General features: G+C 36.2%; 1 protein-coding gene across 1 annotated transcript in view; it reads left to right on the forward strand.

Annotated features, from left to right (window-relative positions):
* si:ch73-383l1.1 (receptor tyrosine-protein kinase erbB-4) overlaps positions 1–15,663 on the forward strand; it is a 219,642-nt gene that overhangs the window by 189,216 nt on the left and 14,763 nt on the right. Inside the window, exons 14-20 of the mRNA XM_056258704.1 lie at positions 4,162–4,255; positions 5,023–5,177; positions 7,000–7,044; positions 7,680–7,812; positions 9,004–9,126; positions 9,210–9,308; positions 10,477–10,662. Of these exons, the coding sequence (XP_056114679.1) occupies positions 4,162–4,255; positions 5,023–5,177; positions 7,000–7,044; positions 7,680–7,812; positions 9,004–9,126; positions 9,210–9,308; positions 10,477–10,662 (835 nt within the window). The remainder of the gene's footprint in view (positions 1–4,161; positions 4,256–5,022; positions 5,178–6,999; positions 7,045–7,679; positions 7,813–9,003; positions 9,127–9,209; positions 9,309–10,476; positions 10,663–15,663) is intronic.

Genomic DNA, 15,663 nt, shown 5'->3' on the forward strand with positions numbered 1-15,663 from the left:
TTTATCTCTATACCGAAATCTCAGATGGTTAGTTATTCAGCTATTTTGAATCGTAAAATATTGAAGTCTGTGATGCCGTGAGACTGTAATGAACACTATGGCTTTTGAAAAGCTTAAATGTGTGACTTGAATCAACAGGACTCATAAATGGTTGTTGAGTATTCTCACTAGAAACAAGATAGATAGTTAAGGAGCAGTATAATTATCTGTTGTTCATTGAATTTTCACTGGTGAATTCCAGTCATTTCAATAAGAATCCACACAATCAGCAATTTTATGTGTGGTCAAAAATGTCACTATGGGACCAAGTTGGTCACTGGAATTGGCTGGATTTGACCAACAGAAAGCTGCTTGAAAGTGACTCCTGTGTGAGCTGTGCTTCATACATTAGGCCTAAGTCGCTACACTGCTACACATGAACTTTTTTTGCCTGTGTAATTTCACGAATTTCACAAATGTTACCGCACCTTTACTCGCTGCAACATAAAATGCAATCAATAATAAAATCTTCACAAGGGACATGTGAGGTACTTCAGGAGTAAAAAAAAGTCAAAAGGTGCAGCAGCTTAATTTTCCATTTGTTTTTCCTCTTTTCTGGTGAATGGTCCAGGCACTTCAATGATTTTCAGGTCTACAGGAGGATTTTTTATTCTTGTTCAAACTTGTATTTCAGCTTAACGAGGTCCCTGCAAAGAACCAAAATTACTATTAGCAAAGTTATTAAAGTGATAGTTGTGAACTTAAAATAATTTCCTTAGCCTTAAGTTGTGACATTACTAACCTGTTTGACTTTCTGTCTGTGGAACCCAAAAGCAGATCTCGGGCATAATGCAATCCCAGTCATCATTCAATTTCACTGCATGAGACAAGCAAAACAAAATTGTGTAAATCATTCATGAAACCATTCTTACGTACACTTGTCTAGTGCAATGCAATGCAACAATTTATGTAAAAATGGTTAAATATTCTGTTAAGCTCCAAAAATGTCCCAGAAAAGTTTTCTGAGTAACATGAATGAGATTTGAGAGCATCAAGGAAGATTTTCAGAGAATAACTGATTAAAAAACACAAGTACACTGTCAAACAAAACAAATTCACACAGAAAAGTTCATAGTAATAAAGTAGTTGCATGTGGTGCAGGTAACTTACTGTAATTCAATGTTGCCTCTGAAATGTTCAGATGATTTTAGAAATGCAGTGGTTGTTCTGGGGAAACAAAAGAACAAAGCTGATTATATCCGTTCACAACATAATATTTATTGGTCAGTAAAGGGCTTTAAAATGGTATTTTAAAGAATCAGGGTAAATTACCTGTAGTAAATAAACAAAAACAGACCAAACTAACATTAACCTGTTATTCATAACAAAAGCCAATGACAGCAGGAATCAGCTATTAATTAGTTATATCAGCAATTTGAAGACACATTTGTACATAATACATTGAAGTGAATGACTAAAACAATCTAAGACAATAAGTCAATGATTTCCATTTGTTCTTTAACGTTAAGTTAGTTCATTAGATTAGTTAGCATCGCGACTAAAAACCTTCAATAAACGAGTGGTAAACACTGTAAAAACGATAAATAAATAAAAAATAATTTAGTTTGTATATGTTTGAATATATAGTGAGTAGACTCTAGCTATTTATATTTCTTTGGCGAGTTTACAAACCTTGTAACGGAGAGCCGAACAAACAGCTGAAGCTTTGGTGAAAGGAGCCGTTACTTTCAAATCCGATGACGATCAGCTGAGCTACTCGCGCGAGGTTCACTGATGACAGCAGAGGCAGTTTCGAGACAGAATACAACTGTTGCTTCTCCTCTTGCTTCTTCTTTTTCTTCTTCTCCTCCTGCTTCTTCTTATTCTTCTTCTCCTCCTGCTTCTTCTTCTTCTTCATATTATTATTATTAGGCTACTTACTATTTATGGTAGTTAAGTTTTAAATTAATCAATAAAATAGGCCTAGGCTATACTAAATAAATGTAAGTATACTGAATCAGAAGTATAAATTATGAATTATATATTTATTATTATTATTTTAAACTTAAGTAGTCTATAACAATAATAGGATAATAATCTTATTCTGGCCTCAGAACCATTGGGTTCCTCCAGATGCTGGCTTAACATAAGAGATCTTCCAGGAACCACCTAAATGTTAAAAGATCTTACAATAACCCTTTTATAGCATTCAAGTTCCTCTAGTTTCCCCCAAAGCACTTCGAGGTCTCATGGTAGTGAAAAGGTGACTCCAGAACCTCTGAACTGAATACAAAGTGCTTAAAGGATCCCATCAGTTCCAGCAAGAACCGCAAAGATTGTCAGTGCTCCTCCAGGAACCCTACTATAGGAGGGAGAACCTGCTTTGAGGCACTTAAATTACATTTTTAAGTTCCTTGAGTATCCGACAGGATATTTGAGGCACCTTTAGTTTTTACAGTGTACTTGTATGAAAAACTTGAAACATTAGCAGCAGCAGCACTTATAATCCCCCTTGGGCTGAGAAAGGTAAAAGGAAAATTACTAGACCTGGAAACTTCAAATATAGAAGAACTGAACACAACTTGAATCATCCCTGATGAAGGTGACAGTAAAATTAGAGGGCAGAGTTTCCCATACGTTGATTTTCGATATTTTTTTTTTTTACTAAGCCTATTTAAAATCGTATTTGATTGCAGAGCGCCGTAGCGCATTTGCGCAGCACTACCTCTCGCGCTCTCTCTCCCTCATGGAACACCGCTGCACAAATCTGTCCAACACAGCGCTGTTAATGTTGGAGACCCAGCTTTAAAAAAGTTATTAGCCAGCATGCAAGGAGCCTAGCTAATAAGGAGAGCTAAGTTATTGTTAGAATACAGCTGGATTTTTGAGGTTAGCACGCTGTATATAGCCAGGTAGTCCACTCCGTTTTGACCGCCTCATGTTTGGATTCTTTTTTGCCGCCTCAAGTTTGTGTCAGGTGTCTCGTGTCACGTTCGCAATTAGCCGACAATTTTATTTAATTTAAAGTAAATTCTTGTCGACAATTAATCGATAATCGATTAACCATTTACATCCCTATTACCATTATTTGCAGCCTTTTGCCACAGCCTACAATGCGCTGGATCCTTCACTGGAAACCGAAAAAAAACACGAATTCCCGCTAAAAGTGTACTCTTTGAATTTTTGCACCCGGGAACAATACAAGTCGACACCATTGTTACTAAAAGTTTGCTAAGAAGTATTTCCTACAAGGCATTATTCGACTCTGGTTAGGCATATCCATAGCAGACTGGTGGGAGGGGCTTTGGAAAGCAACATGCCCAGGGCATTATGGGTGTTGACAAAAGGAAAGACAACAGCTTTTTTTTCTCTATTTCTAGTCAGGTAGCACAGATTACATTTTTTCTGCCTTTCTGATGCATAGGCAGTCAAGTTTTATAGAATGCCCATTTTGCCAGTGGTGAAGTACCCCTTTAGAGTAGTAGGTAGATGGGTAGATGGAAGACTTGGAAATTAGTTAAGTTGGTTTAGGGCATCACATTAGCACCCATTCTGACCATAACATTTTCCAGTGTGAGAAACTTCAAACTGTGAGTGCTCGTACACTCGATTTCCGATGTTTTAAGATCTTGAAGGTTTCTTTGATCCCCACTCTGTTATTGACAATCCACCATCTTCCCCTGTTTTGGAACCGCCTCTCAGAATTTCCCTCTGAAACATGGGCTGATGGAAACGAACAAAGGAAAGGGTATTGATGGCTCTGCTAGGCAGCTCCTCTGCCGTATCTCCCACAATCTGAGCTGCCATCTGCTTAGATAAAATTTAAAGAGGACTGTTTGTTCTTTCCTCTCAGACCAGTGCAGAGAAAGATTTCTCTAATTAAAATGCCATTATTTTTTCATGGATCTTACTCAGCCGACTAGCATATTAGCCAAGTTCTCGCCAGTGTGTGAATGTAGTGTCTGTGGTTCAGTTGGCCATGCTTCAAGAAGACATGGAGGATGAGTCGGAGACAAAACAAAACCTGCTGTATGTGTTGTTGCTGGGACAATGTGCTTTGACTGAAATTCCTTTGACTGGTTGGCATGATAAAATAAGAATTAAAGGAATATTTAAAACACAATTGTTTACGCATAAACAGACAAACAGAAATAATAATTTCTATTTGTTTGAATGTTTTAGAGATGATCGAGAGTTTGCCAATGGATCTGTCTGTGTGGAGTGTGACATCCAGTGTGAAAAGGCTGAAGATAAAACTCTTAGCTGTCATGGCCCTGTAAGTAAACCAAGCAGTGTTTAACTTTCTTAATATATTCCAAATAAAAACAAAATGTTTTCTTCATAATATTTCATAAACATGTATTAACTTAGATTTGTTTAATGATTTTTTTTCAAATCCCACCCTATATTTTTAGCATTGACTTTAAGACCAGATTTTAAAATCTACCATTTTACAGAAATAAAAATGGGTTGCAAAGCCATTTAATGTTGACAATTTTTAAAATGCCTTTTAATTTGACTTCACTACTTAAGCCCCACCCACCAGGGGCGTCATTGTGACATTTTGGATATTTGTCTGCAAATTAGGTTGGCAATACTCAAACTTTTTTGTCAAATGCAAGTACAGTGGTTTAAACACAGATGAACAAAGCTGTCAGCTTCTTAAGATAACCTGTCTGTCCATCTTTACATAATTAGCAAACATCAGAGCTGTCAGAGCATGTAAGAACTCGCCCAACTGTGTGACACCCACTTCAAAATGGGCAATTATTTATATCAAATATGTATGAATTTATGTTGTCAACACCGCTATGTGACTTAAGTAAAACTTTAATGACATTTTAATGTTGCTCAAACTCACAAGAAAGTACCAATATTTGATATGTGCATAAAATATTACAGTGTTTCTTTTGGGTTAAGCATCAATATAACATTATTGTAAGTAGTTTATTTTCCTTTATTTGTCCCTCTTGATTTGTCATGTACGACTCCTAGACAAATATTTTATTGGTGATTCTCCTGCATTTTGTCTGCATGGTTTAGGGTCCAGATCACTGCGTGAAATGCTTGCATCTGAAAGATGGGCCCAACTGTGTGGAGAAATGCCCTGATGGTCTGCAGGGAGCAAACAGCTTCATCTTCAAATATGCTGAGACCAACAACGAGTGCCATCCCTGCCACCCCAACTGCACCCAGGGGTAAGCATCTGCCTGTATGTGTGTTTGCTTTTTCCTCCAGGCCAGCACTACTCAACACTAATTTGTTTTTTTTGTTTGTTTTTTGAGGCCCTGTGATTTTATCATCATCATGGCAACTGCAATAATTACAGTACAAACATCTTTGCATGTCTTATTGCCTTGATAATAAGGAGCAAGTTATAAATACCATGTGATAAATACCATGTGAAGGTAGAAATTTGAACTTTACAGCAACTTTAACTGTGGCTTATCCAATAATATTTTCATCGTACCAAGGATACTGTTATTTGATTAAAACTACAGTAATATTGTAAGACATTATTTTCAATTTAAAGATTTTAAAAGAAAATGTATTTCTGTGATGCAAAGCTGAATTTTCAGCTTCATTACTCCAGTCTTCAGTGTCGCATGATCCTTCAGAAATCATTCTAAAATGATGATTTGCTGCTCAAGAAACATTTTATATTATTTGAAAACGGTTTACTGCTTATTTTTGTATAAACTGATACAGTTTTTCAGGATTCTTTGATGAATAGAAAGTTCAAAAGAACAGCGTTTATTTGAAATAATGTTTTTGTAACAATGTAAATGTCTTTACAGTCACTTTTGATCAATGTAATGTAATTTTTTGTGATGTTAGCTGTTTAAAAGAGAACAAAGTGCCATTTACCCCGTGTGCCTTTAGCCCTGTTGTAATCTATTATTTATTTTTTGAGGATTCTTTGATGAATAGAAAGTTCAAAAGAATAGTATATATTTGAAATAGAAAACTTTTGTAACATTATAAAATAAAATAAAAACCGGATAATATATTTGATCGAAATGCATACCACACATAGCCTACTCGCTTTTAAAAGAATAGCTTTAAAACTTAGGAGTGTGACTTGAGACTAAAGTATCCTCCTTTCAGAAGTTCACTAGCCCTGCTCTAGGCAATTCTTTTGCTCAGTTTCATCTTGGAAATCACTTTCATTCAAAACAGCCTAATCTACATGTAACTATCTAAACTTTAACTGTTCAGTGGGATGATGAATTTGGGTGCAGTTCCACAGACCTTCGGTGTCACGTCCCGTAGATCTGGGGCAGATCATACTGCGCATGGACACACAAGAGACATCCACCCAGTCTGAGCCTTTGGTTTGTTCTGGTCTGTCTTGGCTCTCAAATCAAAGCTCTTGCAATGCTCTAGGACACCATAGCAAAGCGCTTGCGATCCCTTCATCTTGTGGGTGACAGTCATTGCCGCTGGTTACTGTCAGGCGTGGGCTCTTCAGCACGGTTCTCTGTGATTACTAAACCCAGTCACCACTGTCACAGTGCTCCAACATGCCTTATTTCAGTGTGTAAAGCTCCTGAGATGATCATCAAAGAGGCTAATGCTAGATAGATGACTAGGTAGATCACATGGTGCACATTTACTGTTCAAAGCTTGGGCTCAGTAAGATTTCTTTCATGATTTTGAAAGGCATGCTCACCTGCGTTTATTTGATTAAAAAAATGACAGTAAAAACAGTAATATTGTGAAATTTAAAATGTATTCTTGTGATGTCAAAGCTGAATTTTCCAGCATCATTACTCCAGTCTTCAGTGTCACATGATCCTTCAGAAATCATTCTAATATGCTGATTTGCTGCTCAAGAAATATTTTCTATTATTTGAAAACGGTTTACTGCTTATTTTTGTATAAACTGATTTCAGGATTCTTTGATGAATAGAAAGTTCAAAAGAACAGCGTTTCTTTGAAATAATGTTTTTGTAACAATGTAAATGTCTTTACGGTCACTTTTGATCAATGTAATCGTTCTAATTTTCTGTATCACAGGTGTACTGGACCCCGGATTCAAGATTGTATTGGGATGCTGGACAGGTAAACACCCAAATGTTTTCCTCATACATTTTGTTTGTTTTATTCCCCAAACTATTCAAGGCACTGGTTTTATATATATATATATATATATATATATATATATATATTAGGGCTGTCAAACGATTAATAAATCGCATCCAAAATAAAAGTTTGTTTTTACATAATATATATGTGTGTACTGTGTATAATTATTTTATATATATAAATGCACACATGTAAATATTTAAGAAAAATATGTTATTTATATATAAAATGTTTATATTTACATAAAATATACATTATATATAGGCTACATTCAGTCTATATACAGTATATACATGCAAATATTTCTTAAATACACATGGATGTGTGGGTATTTATGTATTAAAAATAATTATACACAGTACACACACATATATTATGTAAACACAAACTTTTATTTTGGATGCGATTAATCGCGATTAATCGTTTGACAGCCCTATTATATATTATATATATATATATTAAAAATCAGTTAAATACAATTCAAAACATTACAAAATCTTTCCAGATAATTTTCACTTGTTTCCAACTAAAGAACTTTTCATATTTGTTGTGCATAGAACGAATCCAAAAAGAAAAACTGAATTTTAACTGAATGGTGTCTTTTCCTCCAGGACGCCTCTGATTGCAGCTGGGGTGATTGGGGGGATGTTTGTGGTCGTAATCGTGGCGCTCGGATTTGCTATCTTTTTCCGTCGGAAGAGCATCAAGAAGAAAAGAGCTTTACGCCGTTTCTTAGAAACAGAGGTGAGTGCTAAAAATCTGCCAACATTTAAAAGGAGTTTCAATAATTTGGATGCGGTGCACTAATTTTATAAACATTTGATATCAGGAGACACACAAAGTCTGAAAAAAAAACTAAATCCGGACAGAGAGCCTGGCCAGTGAAATTGGTGTTGTGGTGCATTTACGGGTCTGTGGGCTCTATAGCCAGTCTCAACTTTCCATTTGAAAGTGCCTCTCTCACTTCAATGGTGGGAAACCTCAAATGGAATAATGGAGATCATTTTTGGATCCTTAAATGGCAACTTCTGAAAGTACTTCAAAATGTTCTGCAGCCAGTATGTGTGTGAATGTGCATTTGAAATAAAGTCAATATTATGGAATCTGCAGTTTTGTTTGGGAGTGTATAGGCCCAAATTGATTTACTGTTTCAGTATCTACTTCTTGCAGATAAATCCAGTGTTGCAGGATTATTTGTTCTTGTTTTTATTGAAAGACATAAAATATATAATATAGGCCTACTCAATATCAGGATTAATAAATTATTTAGAAATAGGGTCTGTCTATAGCAACCATTATGACATAGGAAGTTTTTAATGGTGGTTCTGTCACCCATATTAAAGAGTTGAAACCTAAGGAAAAGTATAGCAATCTGAATTGGGAGGACCGGAGCATACATGCAGGAATATATGGATGCAGTAGCTCACATACTGTAGATAATGAGGTTCAACACTATGAAGATCCTTGAAGGTTAAAATAAGTATTTTGAACTGAATACATGATGAGATTGACAACCACTGCAGAGTGATATGAATAGCAATTTGTAAATATGAGAATTACAGCAGCAATATTGTGCATGTTTTTTTGCAATTTGGCAAAGGTTTTAGTGGCTAGATAAATGAAAACAGATTAAGAGGCCATGAATTCGTCTTCTGGGTTTTGACGTCATCCCTGCAGCACTCTTTAACGTCACTGAAAGAATCTCTGTATAAACACAGGCATAACTCGAGAAGTAAAGAAGAGGAGATAAAAACTCAGCAATTTAAACTGAAAAAAGCAGAGCAAATTGGCAAAACACAGACTGTAACCAAATGAAAACATATGATGACAATAATGAAATCATACCATCCATAATGGTGCCAACTAGTTACTGGCAGATGAAGCTCAAGTAGGTATTGTAGTTATGTATGAATTTTGATTATGTTTTTTGAGCAGTTGGTGGAGCCTTTAACGCCGAGCGGCACGGCGCCAAACCAGGCACAGTTACGTATACTGAAGGAGACGGAGCTTAAGAGGGTCAAGATCTTGGGATCAGGAGCCTTTGGCACTGTTTACAAGGTACTACATTCACTTTTATGATCCATGTGTTTATGAATTTTGCTTGTTTCCTGAACTTCTGCTGCCATTTTTTTTTTTATAAGGGAATCTGGATTCCAGAAGGAGAAACAGTGAAGATTCCAGTGGCCATAAAGATACTCAATGAAAGTACAGGACCTAAAGCCAATGTGGAATTTATGGATGTGAGTATAATTAAACCTCACTTTACTGTTTACCATCATTTGCAAATTATATTGCAAGAACAAACAAGTGAATGAATATAGCCAACAGTGCAAATCAAATAATTAGCAATTAAATACATGCATTTTTATATACATTTAACGTTAAATAACTATAACTAAACAACTTAAGCTCTTGCTTTTGAAGCCATATGGGCTTTGAGCTGATTTCTTAACAGCATGCTAAAGTAAAAAGGAAGATGTTTGTATTGAACACAAGGGGAGCTGTTCACATGGATAACAAGTTTTTAAACCAGGCTCATTTTGCATTTTATTTATGTAACTGAATTTTTGCATAAATACGCACTACTGTTCAAAATTTGGTGTTTGTAAGATTTTGAATGAAGTATCTTATGCTCACAAGGGCTGCATTAATTTGATCAAAAATACAGTAAAAAATGTTTTTAATATATTACAATTTTAATATATTTGTCAAATGTAATTTATTCCTGTGATGCAAAGCTGATTTTCAGGATCATTACTCCAGTCTTCAGTGTCACATGATCCTTCAGAAATCATTCTAATATGATGATTTGCTGCTCAAGAAACATTTCTGATTATTATCAATGTTGAAAACAGTTGTGCTGCTTAATATGTTTGTGATTATCAAGATTGTTTGATGAATACAACGTTTAAAAGAACTGCATTTATTTGAAATGGAAATTTTTATAACATTATAAATGTCTTCACTGTAAATTTGATCAGTTTAATGAATCCTAAAAGTAGGAATAAAATGAATTAAAATAACACAAATTTTAAATTACACTTATGACCTTTAAGCTTTCTTCTCTGAGTATGTTTTGTGATCTGACACTGTGTGCTCAGTAACGTTTCTCAGTGTTGCTTCTATGAGATGCGAGAGAGAGAGAGAGAGAGAGAGAGAGAGAGAGAGAGAGAGAGAGAGAGAGAGAGACTGAACCTGCAGATTATACATTTCTCTTGCAGTCATTCTAGATCTCCCTTATGGTTTTGGAGCAGTTTTGATGTTGATTCAATTATGATATCCCAATATGTATTGTATCATGAGGTAGTTGGCGATACCCAATCCTAGTTTGGAGTACTATTTGGTGAAAATGATCCATAGTGTTGATGAAAACAGCACATTTCCAGTGTTTCTCTTTTTGTCCTCCAGGAGGCGCTGATCATGGCCAGCATGGAGCATCCTCATTTAGTGCGTCTGTTGGGGGTCTGCTTGAGTCCCACTATTCAGCTGGTAACTCAGCTCATGCCCCACGGCTGCCTGCTGGACTACGTACATGAGCACCAGGAGAACATCGGCTCCCAGCTGCTGCTCAACTGGTGCGTGCAGATCGCAAAGGTAAGACTGTGTTTTTGCCTTTGTTGTTGAGCATGTACACAGTGAAAAACATTGTCTCAAATAATGAATCTCTACATACCCTTCCTTCCCAGAGTTCATAGTAAATGCACTGTACTTGAAGGTTCTTTTTTACCCCGAACGCACATATCTGCAGGCTGCTGAACCACTAAACACTCAGTTGCTTTGGCTCAGTCGGGTACCACATCAAACACAAGGACGTTCTTAGAAGTGCTTCGAAGGAAGAAGCTCCGATGTCTCATGCGCCAAATGAGTGCAACTGCCCCCCCTACCATGTTTAAAGAGAAAATCTTTTTCCTTCAGCTCTGTGATTGAAACGTTATGTAATGGACTGGTGTATGAAGGAGTTCAGGGAAAATATCCTCAGCTACCCATTTCCTACTCAGCATTGCATGAAATATTTATTTAGCTGTGGTGCTCAAACAGTCAACGCAAGTTGAAGTCCAGTTTGTGTCAATTGCCAATCCAGTTTCTCACTTCAGTACCGGCAATCCCTGTCTATCTATAAAATAAGTAGTCCGGTTTGCATCCACATTATACTGTACTGTTCATTTTTTTTAAAGAAATTAATCCTTTTAATCAGCATGGATACATTAAATTGATAAAAGTAACAGTCAAGACATTCATAATGTTACAAAAGATTTCAAAAAGATGAATCCTATTCATTTAATAATCCTGTATTTCCACAAAAATATTAAGCAGCACAACTGTTTTCAACATTGATAATGATAAGAAATGAGCAGCAAATCAGCATATTATAATGATTTCTGAAAGGTCATGTGACACTGAAGACTGGAGTAAAGAAAGCTGAAAAATCTTAAATAAATTACATTTTAAAATATATTAAGACATCATTATATCGTATATTTATTTTCACAATATTACTATTTTCACTGTATTTTTTATCAAATAAATCTAGCCTTGGTGATCAGAATATCAACAATATTACAAAATCTTACCCTCAACTTTTGAACGATGATGTATTTTTATGCAGATTTTAAGATACTGCATAAAAATACTGGATGTAAAAGCCAAGATGAGAATAAAATGTCCAAAATGATTGAAATGCTGCTTTAGACATTGAAGAAATTGTGTGAGGCGAAGCATTGTTAAAGCTTTAAAAGAGAATTAACTATTCAAGCTGAGCAAATTAAATCCTATAATCATCAAATATATATAGCATTATATTTCCCTCTGTGTTGGACAGAAAAGGAATCCACTGTCCTCAATCGAGAGCCATAATCACTGTTCAGTCTGAGATTGTTGACCAGCATGTCATCTCTCAGAGAAGCTAGAGAGTTTAAGGTTGGATCTGTGTTTGATTTCTCACCTGCTGTTGTCCTCAGGATATTAATCCTCTCAATCGTCCATTAGATAACCCTGCTGTGTTCACCCAGTGACCTGTGATTGCTGCCCAGTCCTTTTAGATATTGGCGTCGTGCTCTCCTATCATACAGAACCTGTATGTAGTGCAAGGGCATGGGCTCCTCCTCCTGCTGTGTTCTTGGAGAAGCTGGAGACTTATTTTAGTGTGAGTGAATTTCCAGACCTGTTGCTATCTCACGCCTAGACCTGAGGAACATGACAGCTGAAGTGAAGAGAAAGTTAGATGCCAGGGAGAGAGGAGACCGATTTTGACGCCTTCAGCATTTCAAGATGTTTGAGTTGGACAGCAGCATTTTCAGTGTGTGATTTTTCAACTACTCCTCTCTCTTCTGGTTAGCATACAGGATTAATGTCATCTTTCATAGCATTGCTCATTTACTTTGCACCTTTTGTCTGAGAATACAAGATCTGAATTAGTCATATAGTGTGAACATGACAAATGAGAGTACCTTGTATATGCAGTAGGTACCTAAAAACGTAATTTAACCAAATCATATTTGTGGTGTCCAATATGAAAACCCGTTTCAGCCTCAAAGTTTAAAAAAGAAGGGAAATATGACTTTATATCTAAAAAAAAGTACGCTTTATTTCTTAATGAAATACATTTATTTCTTTATTTACTTTCTGAAGCAGATTCAGAGTAACACTCTCAAAATACATTATTCTGTGTCCCTTTTTATGTGTATAATTTAAAGAAAAAAATGTATCTGAATATATAGATATATATCTGCGGCAGATTACATGTAATTCTCATTCAATTCAATACAGTATTCTGTATCTGAAAATAAAATAATATCTCCTTTAATTTAATGATATTTTTCCTCGCTTTTACGTGCATATTTTTTTACCTTCCTGATTTAATAATACATCAGGCGTTGAAATGTGCAAAAGTTCAAAATGAGATATTTTTGCATACATTGGCTTATTGAAAAATCATAATTATGAATTTGATTTGGCATTGCAGTATGAATAAAAGAGGGTTATTATATTCTTTCTAAAATCATGGATAAAGTATGTGGCTTTGGTAGAGCTCGTTTGCATATTTCCAAGCTTACTTGGCATCAAAAGTGATACCCTCCATCAGATGATGGGTGTCATTTGAATAATTCCCAGCATCCAGCATTTATCTGCCAGGGAAAAAAAACAAACAATGCCAACAAATATATTAGAAAAGAGCTAGTTATCATCATTGCATCCATTTAGACTATTATCTTATCATGTTCAAATCTTATACCTTGTCCAGCATTTCCATCTTGCTGTTTTTCATAGCAACACACACATAGTGTTTTCTCTCATGCAGTAATTGATATCTATATAGTACTGACATTGCAAAGTTTCCTCTAGCTTAAGAGACTTAATGGACTCCTCTGTTTCTTTCATATGATGTTACTTGTAGAATTCCTGAGGAGAAATAAAAAATGCAATCAAATGAGACCATTTTCGATACAGTGGTAATATAGCTCATTTGTTTTATTATGGCAGACTCAAAAGTAAGCGTTCTGCATCTTTAAGACATTCTTTAATGCATATGTTGTTGTTTTTATCAGAGCGAATGCAAATCAATTGTGGTGCAGCAAGTCTCCTTTTCTGTCTTCAATTCAATTTGAATGTATTGTTTGGTAATAAGCATTTCTGTTTATTTCTTTTTGAATTCACCTTTAAATGCATGTGATGTTAAAGGCCGGCATTCAGCCTTTTCCATCACCAAACAATCCCTAATCCAAGCTGAATAAGTGCCTTCATTCAGCCCGATGATCACTCTGGAAAATGCAGAGAGTCTCTGAAACCCTCCAATTACAGCGAGGGATCCGCTGCACTAATAGATGTATGGAGTTTGGATTTGGGGGATTGAAACTCTGATTGGATCATTCATTTCAATATAGTTGACTATGAAAAGAGCTGAGGTGTCCTTATCACAGATTAGAGTGAACTAGGCTAATTCAAGCCGACTGCAGCTGATGGGACTCTGTGCTCGTGAATGATTTAGTAATGTTTGCTTTTGAAGATGTGGGCAAAGGAAGAAATCATGATCCAGTACTGAAATATTTTTTATGAGGATGTTTTTCCATTCAGTCATCTGATTGCCTGGCCTTTAAACAAATGTGTTTTAGCCAGCTATAAATAGTTTTATGTAAACATCTTTTTGTCTTTCATAACACATTGGCTTTGAGATTTTGTCCATTTCCACACTTTGCACCGATGTAGTTTTGAGCAAGGCAGGTCTTTTTTGTGTGTACTGTCATTCGATTTATGATAATACGTTAAACTTTGTCTTTCATGTTGTAATTTAAAGGGAAAAGGGTTGTGTATAGTGTAAAATCTATTGTATAACAGGATTCGGGAGCTTCCTCTGTTTCTCTGACTGAAGAAATAAAGTAGCCTACTGGGAGAGAGTGCTAAAGCTCATCAGGTCGTGTTATTTTTGGTGGCATATAGAAATTATCATTCTTTCTAAAAGTGATGTAAATATGTCCTGTAACTACCAAATAAACAGAATAAACAGAAACAGACGCGACTGAATAAGTAGACTAAGTCGGTCCTCTTTCTTTTTTTGAAATAGACCTAAAGGTAAACCACTTTATTTCTGTGTGACTAATGTGCAATTTTGACACAAATTAATTCATTATGATCAATGTATCACTTTGCATTGTAAACTTGTGGTAAAACATTGATTCTTGGGTTTTAAATATTCAAGTAAACATCCAGTTGTTGGTGAAATGAAGGGTTTGTGTGACGTTGTTCCAGAGAGGCGTTACTGGCGTGTTTTAGTGAAGCGCTGTCTGTGGAGCTTCTGGCCCGACAGTGGAAACGCAGTGTGTTTTGGGCTCTGTGCTACAGGCCCGTGGCTTTTAGCCCGGCACGGCCCGTTTAAAGCCCAGGCTCGCACTGGCCCGACAGTGGAAACGCGGCAAATGGGGTCCCACAACAACTGTTTGGTTACAAACATTCTTCAAAATATCTTCCTTAGTGTCCACGAGCACAAAGACATGTAGGCCTACTGTATACATGTTTGGAACAACTAAGTTGAGGGTGAGTAAATGATGACCGAATTTTCATTTTTGGGTGAACTATCCCTTTTAGGCCATGACACGCCAAGCCGACATCAAAGAGCTTACGTCGACGAAAGCCGATTGTGTTATCGGCTGTGTCTCGGCCAAAAAGCTGCACTTGAACACACTGCAAAGACTACATCTGACTGTCAACTGGCACGTGCGTTCTGCACGTACATGTAATGAAATAACTGTCTATATCAGCAGGTATCAATAGTCTTTATGTGTCATTCAAAAAGGCAATCCGAAACTAGGGATGTCCCGATCCGATCACGTGGTTTCAGACTCGATCGGAATTGGACGTTACCTCCTGATCAGGACTCGGATATATGTAAATTAGGGGTGTAATGGTACATGTATTCGTAATTATTGAACCAGTTTGGTACGAGGCTTACGGTTTGGTACGCATACAAACCGAATGATTCCTAGGACCGTTTTTCCTGCAGACAAAATCCGCGCTAGCGCGATCACCACAATGTTGCGCAACATCAAATGGCAAACGTAATGAAAGCGGAACGAAACTGCGCTACTCATTATATTGTGCTTA

The sequence above is a fragment of the Rhinichthys klamathensis genome, unplaced genomic scaffold (assembly GCF_029890125.1).
Source record: "Rhinichthys klamathensis goyatoka isolate OS25496 unplaced genomic scaffold, OSU_Roscu_1.1 h1tg000157l_1, whole genome shotgun sequence".
Classification (NCBI taxonomy): Eukaryota; Metazoa; Chordata; class Actinopteri; order Cypriniformes; family Leuciscidae; genus Rhinichthys; species Rhinichthys klamathensis.